At 37.5% G+C, this 13370-nt stretch overlaps 1 protein-coding gene across 1 annotated transcript in view; it reads right to left on the bottom strand.

Annotated features, from left to right (window-relative positions):
* Nucleotides 1-12803, bottom strand: part of NCAPG (non-SMC condensin I complex subunit G) — a 33439-nt gene extending 20636 nt beyond the window's left edge. The window contains exons 1-7 of the mRNA XM_086611568.1: nt 12666-12803; nt 11848-12057; nt 10746-10974; nt 9158-9303; nt 8126-8210; nt 4224-4416; nt 1769-1918 (exon numbers count right to left, since the gene is read on the bottom strand). Coding sequence (XP_086467694.1) covers nt 1769-1918; nt 4224-4416; nt 8126-8210; nt 9158-9303; nt 10746-10974; nt 11848-12057; nt 12666-12776 — 1124 coding nt within the window. The 5' untranslated portion in view covers nt 12777-12803. The remainder of the gene's footprint in view (nt 1-1768; nt 1919-4223; nt 4417-8125; nt 8211-9157; nt 9304-10745; nt 10975-11847; nt 12058-12665) is intronic.
* Between the last annotated feature and the right edge of the window lie 567 nt (nt 12804-13370).

The following is a 13370-nucleotide window of genomic DNA, read 5'->3' as shown; positions in this document are numbered from 1 at the left end:
TGTCATCAGATATACTCAGCCACATAGCATGGAAAGTGTAATCAGTTTGTTCTGTTTCTTTATTTTTGTAGAGTCATTGTTCTTTTATCAAAATTTTACCCATCAATGAGACCATGCATGTTCAGAAAATCTGTGTTGAAACATATCACACAAAATTCAATACTGAATATAATGTAGCATACAAAATTCAAACACTGATGAGAGGTGGAAAAGATGCCTATTTTCACCATAGCTTTGCAGATACTTTTCAGCAACAGCTCATTAAGTTTAGCCGATTTAAAAAATTTCTTCAAAGTTAGAACAAAAACTTTGCGTGTAGCTACTACTTAAGACGACCTAGAACTAGAACAATGTAGGCAGCTGTTTCTGATCATTTGACAATGTGACCTGCACCAGATAACAGTGAAATACCTAAATGAAGCTTACAATCCTGCATTTTTTCCTTAAGTATCAATGACTTCCAGTTTCTTGCTCCTTCTAACTGATCCTCTCACACTGCAAATAAAGATTTGGATTGTACAATTGCAACTCTTACCTGGGACAACTGGTGGCAGAGCTCACCAGTGAAGTTTAACAGTTGATACTACAAACAAGTACTAGCAAACCTAATTAACTTTACTCAGCCTCTTCCTGAAGAAGATGATAATTGAAGGCATTTCAAGTAAGATCAGATGGAAAAAAGAAAATTTTTTTTGGAGAACAAGTGTTTTATGGACTCTTAAATTAATTATCAATGAATAAATTTACACCCACCAGACTGGATCCACAGTTCAAAATTAAGGAAGAACAGACACTCCATTTATTAAATGTTTATGAAACATGTTAGCACATTCCACACAGAAATCACTGCTACTTTTCAATAAGTACTACTAATATACCACACCCACTAAAGTGAGAAAAGAAAATGCATATTTTTAATTGGAAATAGCTATCAAAACAATGCATTTTTCAGCAGATCTGATTTATAATCATTTCGGGAAGCCTCACTCTACATTTTGCAAGTACAATACCTCAGTTAAGATTTCTCAGCATTCTCCATGCTCACAAACATAAATTCTGTTCAAATTTTAGGTTAAGACTGAAGTATCTCACTGACAAAAAAAATTACCTTTCTTCACTTTGGTAAAAAGATTGACTTAACAAAACATTGTTCTTTTTCCCCCTGATTAAATGTTTTGTAATTAGCTCATTTAGCAGCTCTGTCACTGCCTTGAAACATCAGTTTTTGGGAAGCATGCCTGCCTGAGCAGGGAAAAGAGAAGGGAATGAACTTTCAGTTTCAAAAACACTTCTCTTCGGGATAGCAGCCAAATTTTACTTTATTTTTTACAAATTACAACCATGAAAAAAGCATAGATTTCCAAAAGCTCTAAAAACCTCTTTACACAAGGCTCTTTGTAAACACATAGCAACCTACATAACAGACGGACAAAGCATAGCTGCATGTTACAGAATAATTATTCTATTCTCTTCAATAGCAAATAATTACATGCTATTGATCTACCAGTTCATCTTGCTGATAATTCATTAGAAAGAACATTCCAAAAATTGTTTTTTAGTTACAAATTTGCTTTTTACAGTTTTTGTTTGAAAGTAGTAAATCCTCTCAAAAATCTTATAAAAAAAGTTTTAAAAAAAAAAATCACTGTTCAAGCACAACTTCGGCTTTAGAGAATACCTGAATAGTTGAATAAAAGAAATACTTTGTACTTTAAAAAAAAAAAGATCTATTTTAATGGTAAGAGATTTATTTTTAAATGCAATGTACCTTAGTAAATAATCTGCATATATAGCGGGTTCTGGTAACATCTGCTCTAGTAAATCTTCACCTTCTTCACCTTTTGATTTCAGATATTCACAAAGACATCTCCAATATAACACATTCTCAGCTGTTAAATCCTCCAGTGGAATCAGTTTTCTAAGCAAAAATAAATAAATAAATACAGAGAGATAAACAAAATAGGGTCAAAGACAACAAATGTACCAAAATAGATTATTTCCTAAAATGAAAATAAAATCCTGTCAAGTCTATTCCCACAGAAATACTTAAAGACTGACAAAAAGAGCACCCTGAGCCTCTCACTACATTGCACTTTTCGTATTATAAATCAAGGTTGCTTGTATCAGTTTGCAGAAAGATTCTGCTCAGCCCTTCAGACCTCCTAGAGCAACCACCCAAGCACTTTAACACTATAAAACACTTATCACTGTTCAAGTCTGGAAAACTGAACTCCATTAATCTGTAGTAATGCAACAACTGCATTAAATTATTTTTCAGCTTTTGTTTAAGAATTGTTTCTTCTGTTCTTAATACAAGACCTTAATACAATATCTAAGTAGCAATCATAGCATGTCAAATGCAAAAAATAATAGAATTGCTTCTCAGCATCTCTGTAAGCTCATCCTCTGTTTACCAGTCATAGTACCCCCACTCCTTTTTACAATTATAGTCTTTTCCACGGTAAGCATGGCATGTAATCTTAGTTTTCAGAAGCAGAACATTGAGTTGTGCATTAATCCTACCTCAAAATAGAAAAGACACTATCACTGTCAGTGGTACTTCTCACTTCCTTGAATTCCCTTTTATTGGTAAACTACCAATAACAATTTTGGTTTTCTTTTAGGTCCCTCATACATACAAAAAAAAAGAAAACAAAAAACCCCCAGCAACATGTAGATGAAAACTGAAACATTTTACGGCTTCCCATTAATCTGACAAGTCTTTATTTAAAAGTAAATTTAACAAACAGAAATCAGACTTCAAAAATCTAAGCATTTATCATACTGACACTTGCGTCACAACCTGTAGTCAGAAACATCATACAAGAACAAGCCTAATATTTTCCATAAATCAAATAACTTTATTACAAGCTGAATAATTTAAATTACTTCTCAAAATGTTGTCAGTCTAACAGATATACTTCTTAAAAAAATTCCCAGTTAGCCTGAAGAGAAGCCTTGTTTTGTGCAGGATCAAAGTCAAACTGACAAGTCCATAACTATATAAATTTTTCCTCTGAACCTCTTAAGATATTGGCACATTTCAAAAGGCTGCAAATAAGTTATTTCACCAGTATTGATGCTTTTTAAAGCCAGAGAGGCCCCCATCTATAGCTTTGGAGTGCAGTCATGTAGCACCTACTGATTTCAAAACATCTGTCATAAGCTACTACTAATGCAAGACACTTCATATGATATTATACATCTTCCCTCAAAACACAGAGTAAGATTTTATTATCTCTTTTTATTCAGTGACAATTTATTGTTTATCATCTGCAATTAGACTCTTACCACTGTTAATAATCATTCCACTCTGGTTGCCTCAATTAACTCAAGCTGTTTCTTCTTATGCCTTTTTGCCTCCCTTACAGTTTCCTACAACTTTCAATTTCTTATTTTTCTACTCCCTTCATTTTTGCTTTAGGGATCTTAATATTCATCATGCCATCTTCTTCATAGCTTAGGAACTCACTTAGTCAAATTCTACCAAAATTAACACGGGAAAAGAAGCCTCCAAGATAACAACTTCTGTCAAGCTCTGCTAATAAGTAAAATGCCTCCAAATGAAGGCTGAAACACAATTGGAATGGAATTGTTTGGCATGATTCTTCAAACAGTTCATGGATAACTGAACCAGCCCCAAATTATACTGCTTCTAGCTCAGTAAAAAGGATAGAGGGAAGCCAAAGAGGACTAGGAAATGTGTGAGAAAGACTAGAAGCATTACTGAGAGGGAGGAGGAACAGTTGAACAGGAGCTTTTCAGTACCGCAGGTTAAAGAAGAGAGGAAATTGTAGTTGTGGGGGTAAACTAGAGCATTGTCTTTATTGTAAGCTGTATGGACAGCACAGGAAATAAAACAAAGACTAAGTTGTTACTCATAGAAAAGCTTGTTTAGTTGATTAATTCACTGCCTCCTCTTAGAATTTAAGAGTGTGATTTTTGGGGTGTTCAAGAAACAAGTAGTCAATATTATTTTTCATATTTTCCTCTTGCTTATCTAGCACAATCCTTTTCAGATGGTGAACACAGATCTTTTAAAAAGAAAAAAGCATATCCAGAACAAGTAAGAAGACAAACACAAGGGAGACATCATGGTTTACACTACAATATCAGTCTTATCACAGGTAATAGTTACTCTGCTCCCCATTTAGATATAACATTTAATTTAACATTCTTAAATGAAATACTCGTCTTTTGGAAATGACAACTGATGTGCATACCTGCAGTCAAGGTGTTTACAGTTCTGAACAAAGTCATGAAGTGGAGATAATGAAAATATAGCATTTAGTACTAGGATGGCCACTTCTGGGCAGTTTTCCACATCCAGTCGATGAAGGAATTCCAAAACATCCCCTTCGGTCAATCGTAACCAGGCTTGAAGCAGCTTCTTCTTCATTACCTCCTTAACAGCATCTAATAATACAGGAATTTAAACATTTTTAAGACTTTAAAGATCAAAAAATACCAAGTTTTCAACACGCTTTCACAAGCAATTTTTCTATTAAAGGCTTTTTAGAAAGTCAGTATTATATAGTTGAACTTAATATTGCCTTAAAAAAAAAAGAAAAAAACTACAGTTAAACAAGAACTACCTATTGACCATTAATACATTTTTCAGGCAACATATTTTTCCCTCCCCATAAGAGATAAAAAACCCCACCTCTATCCAAAAACTGTTACATCTAAAGACAGCACCTCAATTCAGAAAAATCTACAAGCCATGAACTCTTGTAGAGTAAGGAAATATTCTGAGGGAGCACTGTTATATACTTGCTCTGTTTCAGACATTTAGGAATTAGCAGCTTTTGGAGGCAAGATACTACTGTACAGACATTTAGTCTGAACTACCACACAGAATTCTTGTGTTAATTCAATTATTCAACTGGATTATGAAGTTTACATAAGGATAGTTTAAGTCCCTCCTCCCCATTGCCACAATGAACAAATAGTTTCTGTATCAGTAGAGTACTATTTAATCAAGGAAAAAACTATTTCTGGGAACATCTAGAATACGTACAGCATTAATAATGAAATACACACAGATTTAAGCAGAGAAGTAGAAAGGCCAATAGTCTGGAGGAAGTAAAAACATAACTAGGAAGTGATGCAAGTATACTCTTAGGACCTTTTAGAAAACAATATCCAATACAAGGGAAACAATAATACTGACAGCATTTATCTTTCCTCTTATATATAACTTATGATAAAGACAGCACTTAAATAAAGTCAAGTTCAAAAAGACCTATAAAAAGGCTTTTAAAAGCTAAATTAAGGTCCTAAGAATGAGAAACCTCTCTAAGAAGGTAAAAAGCATAAACTAGCGGAATGTAGTAGAATAAATAAAAGAAAGTGGAGAATTGACAGTCAAATGCACCCTGAGAAGTAGAACTAAGCAGAATCTAGATGGTGTTTTCTAGGCCTTGTTTAATTATAAACCCTTGTTGCGAAGCCAATATGGAAAAACCCAAAACCCCAAAATTTCAACCTAGTAACCTTGAACAAGCAGGTTCCTCTCTTCTTAACTTGGAAGTTACTCCAATAAGCAAATTCTATAAAGATATACATATCTGAGGTTATATAATTTGCAAAACAGTTCAAAATGAGGGAATACTAGTGGATGTATATAAAGACACAATCAATTTGGAACAAACTTCTTTTGCCCAGCAAAGAGCATATGATATTGATGAGATCAATGCAGCTACATACCCTGGCAGATACTTTCTCTTGTGATTCTAGGTGTTAAGAAAAAGAGCAAGTCCTTAATAGCTGGGATGAGGAATCATCCTAAGGAAGAGACAGACACCAACAGAGGAAGTATCTGCTCTAGATCATAAAAGAAGGCAGTTCTTTATGTTGAACACCTCAATGCCACTGAAATACAGGCCATGAAGACAGGCTGTACCTTCTCAGTAAGGGAATACAACAAATCCTTGTTCCTGACAAATGAAGGATCACAGGGAAAAATAGTGAAGGCAGCTTCCTCCTCAGTTTTGGAAGATTACTAAAACAGAAACACATTCACCCTAAGACAAAAGAATTATCTGTTGAGACCACGTACTACCGGGGGTGAGAGGAGGTGTGGCAGCCAGCAGACAAGCGGCAGCTAGTTAGGTCAAACAGCAAACTAGCACACCCATAAGAAACAGTAATTCAGAACATGGTTCTCAGTGCTGTACTGCAAAAACAAAACCTGACAAAATTCATTAGACTACTATAGAATAATTCAGGGTAGGCGGGGAAAAAAGATAATTACAACTTATTATAAAGAAGGACTTCTTTTTAAGTGTAGTTCTATACAGCATTTAGAAAGAACTCAGCTGATCCTCTCTTACTTTGCTATGAGGAACATACTAACGTGATCCTCAACTAGCCAAAAAGGAAGGTAGATCAAAAAACAAAAACCCAGCAGATGCATACATGATACAGCTTTAAGAGCTTCGATTACCAATGAACATAGTACTTTTGTCTTTTTCTTTAAGTGAATATCCACATAGGTCATACTTCTTACAGTTCACAAGCAGCACATCACTAAGCAAGGAAAATTCTCCAAGTAAAATTCAACACGGCTTAGTATAGATTCTGCAAGCAAAGTATGTGGATAACAGTAGCATTTAGTAATACTGGTGGCTTTTATTGTGAAATTCCTGTATGTAATTGTTATTATTGGAAAAAAAGAAAAGCCATGTTCTATGTAGGCAGGCCAAAATTGTCTCACTCAGATGCAGATGACCTTTTGATCTTCTGGCAGCATCACCACACACAATTATGGGTACATGCTGAATGTCTCTTCATATGTAAATGATACAGTACAGAAGACATCAAAAAGAATAAAGCTGCTTCATGATGTAATGAATGAGGGTAAATCAAAAACCCATTACAAAAAATTCAAGCAACTAAAATTAAAGCAAAAAAAAATTAAAATAAAAACTAACCAGCTGAGAAGATTTCTCTCTGAATGCACATAGGAAGCATTTTGACACTGTCCCACATGACATCCTCGTCTCCGAATTGGAGAGACGCAGATTTGACGGATGGACCACTCCCTGGATAAGGAATTGGCTCAACGGTCACACTCAGAGTTGCAGTCAACAGCTCAATGTCCAAGGGGAGGCCGGTGACGAGTGGCGTTCCTCAGGGGTTGGTATTGGGGCTGAAGTCGTTTAACATCTTTGTCAGTGACACACAGAGTGGGACTCAGTGCACCCCCAGCAAGTTTGCTGATGACACCAGGCTGTGTGGTGTGGTCAACACACTGGAGGAAAGAAATGCCATTCTGAGAGACCTTTACAGGCTTGAGAGGTGGGCCCATGCAAACCTCTTGAAGTTCAACCAGACCAAGTGCAAGGTCCTGCATGGGTCAGAGCAGGCTCCAGGAGACTTTCTAGCAGCCTTCCAGTATCTAAAGAGGCCTCCAGAGAAAGCTGGAGAGGGACTTTTTACAAGCGCATGGAGTGACAGGACAAGGGACAATGGCTTTAAACTGAAAGAGGGTAGATTTTGGTTAGAGATATGGAAGAAATTCTTCACTGTAAGGGTGGTAAGGCACTGGAACAGGTGGCCCAGAGAGGTTGTGGCTGCCCCATCCCTGGAAGTGTTCAAGGCCAGGCTGGATGAAGCTTTGAGCAACCTGATCAAGGCAAAGTGTCCCTGTCTATGACAAGGAGGTTGAAAATAGATGATCTTTGAGGTCTTCTCTAACCCAAAACATTCTATGCTTTTCAAACAATTATCAAACTGATCTTAATGTTTACATTTCAACTCTTTAATAATTGAAATTTTAATAAAAAATATCTGTAATGAAGTAAATAATTACATTTTTCTACTTCTGTGTTTAATTACGCTGTTGTTTTTTAATTTTAATAGCATTTGGTCTTATTTTAGAGTTCAGTGGCTTTCAAGTTTTTCACAAGTGCAATCCTTTTCTGGTTTGTCCTCTGTAAGGGGACCAGAAAACCAAAGCAGCAAGCAGAATTTCTTGTTCTTAAACAATTCCTGGTACCTCATGACTCCCCTTGAGCTCCTTATTATTGCCATCACAGCTTCCACATAAATTATCCCCAAAACATTAGAAAGTATTCTCTCAAACATTTGTATTAAGAAGCTGAGAAAGATGATCTCTTACCAGATCTGTCATTAAGTCCTTGTTGCAACAATTTTACTCTCTGCGCTATTGAAAGAGCTCTCATGTGAACTTTCTCTGCCAAAACCTTAAAAAAAAGACGACATTAAAATGATAACAACTGAATTCTTTAACTAGCTGTGGGTTTAAACTCTCAGTTTTATCCATCCACAGAAACCCTAAGTTAATAAAAGCCAGTAGCCATTAGCATCACACCAATACATTAACATGCAGATTCTACTGCATGGAATAAGTGTAAATAAAGTAAGGATAAAGTTAACAAATAGCTTAGAAGCTTAGCAGCTCTGCTTGAATGCAACACCTAGATATGAAAACTATTATCTCTTTAAAGCTCCAAGAGCAGTGAATATCTGCAATGAAATTACTAAAGTATGTACTTTTCTTAAAGCCTACTAACACAGAGATTCAATTAAAAACAGAATTTAATCTAAAATAAGAAAGAACAGAAGATGGTTCTGTGTGAAAAACTTGAACATTTTGTTTGAAGATCTTGCCTAAGACGCCTACACAAGAAAATACACATGGTAGCATACCTTCTTGCTGTTACACCTACACATAAACGTAAGTAACAGTTGATACTTCTCAGAACTGGAGTATTGAAAATATGTAATTTTTTTTTACACTAGTATTGCTGTGATATTTACTTAATTATCTATTATGTAATAACAGAGAAAAAAAAGTGCTTCACAAACATCACAAAATGCATAGATGGAAAACAAAAGATTGTATACATAATCTATACTTTTACTGTCCGATTCTGAAGAGCAAAGTTCTATCACAAAAGTAATTTCTGTCAAGCAAGTTCTGCAGTCAATTTCAGGGGTTTTAACTTGAAAACTTGTATTAAATCACTCCCCCTCAAAATTCTGGCAAGTGAAAATTATTTAACTGTTCTTAGTGTTTAACCAGCAAAATATAATAATCTTCACTTATTCACTTATAAAGTGCTTTAAAATTTTTAAAGCATTTTTCCTAAGTCAGACTTTGAAATTAATATTAAGTGATCCAATTTACCTCATATGCCAGCTTCCTGACAGCTTCCTTTACATCCATAGTGCGGCCTACAATTTTTGGCAAAGTCCTTGCTGATGGAGCAATACATGACAGAACTGCACGCCTCACTTCTGAATTTGAATCATTTTCAAGCAAATTGTTGTAAACTGAAAATAAAATAGTCATAATAATGTTTTTATAAGAGTTTGAAACATTATCAAAAAACAGAAAATACTCAAAAATAAAATCAGCAACTGTTATTAAAACCCCTCCCCTGCCCTTGCATAGCTCATACAAATTTAGGGAACAGTTCAAGGTCACAACCCCAAGATTTTACGGCAGTTACATGCTGAGCTATGATCTCAAAAGAAATTCCACTATGAAAACATTTGCAATCATAAGTAGGATCTTCAGTTAATAAGTCTGAAAATTGCTAGTCTAGATCCCACATATAAATAACCACTTTGTCATTTACTGAACAAAAAATAACCACTTCCAAACGTTGGCTTCTTAAGACCTCTGTTCACTGGCTATACATCGTCATTACCTTTAAGGTGGATCTTTAAATTTTCCTATAAATGGAAAACTGCAATCTCCATTAAGCCTACCAACACTCAAATAGTAAATCTCTCATGTAAAGTTTTTTGGTATATTCTTGACCCTACTTCAAAATTAAAACCAACAACAAAGAATTTAATCGGAGAATACTTGAATTATTCTTCTTGCTCTGTGAGATAATGGTTGACTATGAAATTTATGTACTCATAAATAAGCAACTTCTAAACAAACACTCAGAAAACAAGAAAGTGCCTTAAAACAAAAAAACACACGAGTAACTTACTCAATTCACAAAAGATAGTATGTAAAGTTTAGTCAGGGCACAATTTACATAACAGCTGTGCTGGTACAAACCTACAGCCCATTTACCATGAGGCAAAGGAAGCAGAAGCTTAGTCAAGAATCATACACTACTCAAAGAAACCCACAAAAAGCACAAAAACAGCATCAAGAAACCTCGGTTCCAGAGGTGCTGATGTCTTAAAGGAAGTGATCCATGAACAAGATGAAATTCGCAAAAAAAACCCCACATCAACCCAAAAATAAAACCCCAAAACTAAAAAACACGATCTCAAAAAAAAGCGTAGGTCAACAATGTCAGTACCTAGCTTGCTTCTCATGGGGGCAAACAGCCATAATTTGAGACAAAAATTATTTTTTCTATTATCATCTCTACTCCTTTAAACATTTTTGTAGGAATTCAATTAACAATACAAAAGGGTCCTTATCAGGCAAGGCCTGAGGAAGCACACACCAGATCTCCACCCCAATTAACAACACACCATTATTCAGCTACATTCAGCTCACAGAATAGGCTGAGCCCAATATTATTTTGGCTGTCATTTAATTCCAGTGGGTGTCTCCTTCAAGCAGTTCTGTCTTCTCCGTTTAACACAACTCCTGTATCTACAATCTCCTCTAGCAAAGAGCTCCACAGTTTATGATTATTACAAGAATACTCTAAGATTTGTTTACTCAATGTTTAAAAATGTTTTAAAAGTAACACAAATCAACAAATGTTAAAGAAAAGAAAAAACTCAATACTACTTACTATTAACAACAGGACAGTTTTCATCCTTAGGATCTTGAAGTCTCGACAGGGCCAAGACAGCTTGAATTCTCACATTCGAAAATTTATCTTTAAGTCTAATCAGCATAGCTTCATTAATTTTATCAAATAATTCATCATCAATCTGGGCATTCTCTGGCATGTTTCCCAAAATCTTATTAACAAGTTGGCATGTTCGAAACCTAACTGCATGGCTGTTCGCATTGTGAGACTTAAAGAAAGAAAAAAAAAAAGTATTCTTATAATCGCTTTTCTCATTTCTAACACAAGACTAATAATATGCACATGTAAGTAGTTAGTATTCTATCAGTACATGAAATATGTACTTTTGTATTTCAAAAGCTTTTCCTATTTGTTAATTTTTAATAAGATTAAAAAGTCACAGAACTGGAAAACAATTATGGCCCATCACTTATATCAGTGGCACTTCACATAATTAGCAAAGCCTTCACAAAGGCAGAAACATGCTTACCACTCCAAGCAGGCTACAGTACATCAGCTAACTTACCCCTCCATACATCATTAGAAGAAAAAAAGACATTAGCAATGATGGCTAGTGATCTTGGCTGGATCAATACTTTTTCCATTTCAAAACACTAGTTTAAGAAAATTTAATTCTACTCGTGTTTTCATGCTATTGAAACTGTTGATTTCTTTCTATATAACACTTGCAATAAGCAGAAAGGAATAATATGTATGCCAACCATCCTTGTATGAAAGATCTTTTAGTATTTTTACTTATCAAAGAAACGGTATAAATTCATTTCCACAACACTTTCACAATTTCAAACTTACAAATGCACCGATAGTAAAGCCTATAATGACACATCTAACAGCCAAATAAGAAAACAGTTCATATTTTCTCACTGGTCTAACATTTTAACACAGTTGCTGGGTTATTGAGGGGGTGTGGCTGGTTTTTGGGGGTTGGAGGTGATAGCGTTACTCCTAAAGACTAGCTCTGCCTTGCTGTCACTTTTTAAATTGTAGTTTGTAGGTATCACCTCGAGTGCCAGCAAGTTTTCCCCACTGCATGAAGTTTCCAATTGTTATGTTAACAATTTAGTAATAAATGTTACTGTACCTCAAGCAGAAAGTTAAACATGTAATTCAGAAGAAAAGTATCATCGTCTCCTGCCTCACTGCCATCCCCTTGCTCCATTTGATAAAACGAAGTAACAAATTTAGCCACAAAATTGATCACTTGTTCCACTGCTGGTTCGCGTCTGTAGATTATCATAGCATACTTAAGAAAATGAATAAATTTTTCATGAAAGTCTTCCTTATCTTCCAACTGGAAAAAAAAAAAAAAAAACCAAGAGTCAAACCACGACAAAAGATAACTAGCGCTTCATCTTTCAAAAGCGATACCACAGAAAAAAAAATGAATGGTTTTATAATTGACAGTTTCCATTTAAATTGTTAAAGCACTAAAGCCAGCACAGTCAGGGCACACCCGCTGTTGTGCACTCTTCACCGAATACTGTGCTTTAACGCTCCAGCAGGCATATGTCTTGACTGCTGGGCTCCGTTCTGGAGTTTACATTTACCTGCTAACAGGTTTCAGAACGGCAATCGACACTCTCATGCGTTATTACTCTATCACACCCACTTCTCGGGCATCCAGACACCTCCCAGCAACACCATTAATTCCTGCCGTGGGCTGTTCTTACGGCCGTGCTCGCGAGACAACCGTGTACAATAGTTTAGCATGTGGGTTGGTTTTGTTTTTCTGAAGTCGCAAGGCCCTTCTTAGACGCTTCTTTTAGGGGAGACAAAGCCGAGGAGACTTCCTGCCTTCTGAAGGAAAAGCCGAGCAGCTCCTGAGCGCCCTCGTTTTCCCCTCAGCCGGGCGGGTCACCGCTGCTCCCAGCCGCTGGCACGCCCCGAGGACGTCCGTACCTGATTGTAGGTGCTCTTCAAAGCCACGACAAGTTTCGCCTGGTTCTGGTGAGGCTTCTGCGCCAGCTGAAAGGCCTCCTTGATTTGTAGAAGCTTCTTTTTCGCTCCCATGGCTGCGGAGAAAGGCGACGCTCACGTCCAGACTCCTCAGCTCCGGCCTCGCGTAGCGCAGAGCCGCGCCGGGGAGGCAGGCACAGCACCCTGCAGCGGCAAGGCCGCTCCGAAAGGCTGAAGGAGCGCCCGCCACAAGCCGGCCGAGGCTCCCACCCAACGGCCAAGCTTCTCCTCGCCTCCCGCTCCAGCCGCGGAGCCGCCACCAGAGACCGTGTCCGCCCACCAGCAACGGCCGCCGCGCCCGCGCCTCAGATTCAAACGGCGCGAGTACAGCTCCCGGTCTCGCGAGAAAGCCGGGGGACGGGAGGGCGTGCGCGTGCTCGCCCCCACGCGCCGGAGGCGGGGCGGGGATTGGCCGGCGCGGCCGTTAGCCGGGGAGCGCGCGGGAAGCGCCGCGCCGCCATCTTCCTCTGGGGCAGGCGGGGAGGAGAGGGGAGCGGAGCGGAGGGGGGCGGGGCTGCTGCCGGTTTCGCCTCCGCCTCTTGGGGCGCGCTCAGGGCAGGAGCTGGTGTTCGAATGACAGGTTCGGTATCGGCCGTGCTGCGGATCAGGAGAAGCGTCGGGCAAGAGGATTTCCAGAACGTATGTTGG

This window comes from Tauraco erythrolophus, chromosome 5 (genome assembly GCF_009769465.1).
Source record: "Tauraco erythrolophus isolate bTauEry1 chromosome 5, bTauEry1.pri, whole genome shotgun sequence".
Taxonomy (NCBI): domain Eukaryota; kingdom Metazoa; phylum Chordata; class Aves; order Musophagiformes; family Musophagidae; genus Tauraco; species Tauraco erythrolophus.
This window is presented reverse-complemented; position numbering and strand designations above follow the sequence as displayed.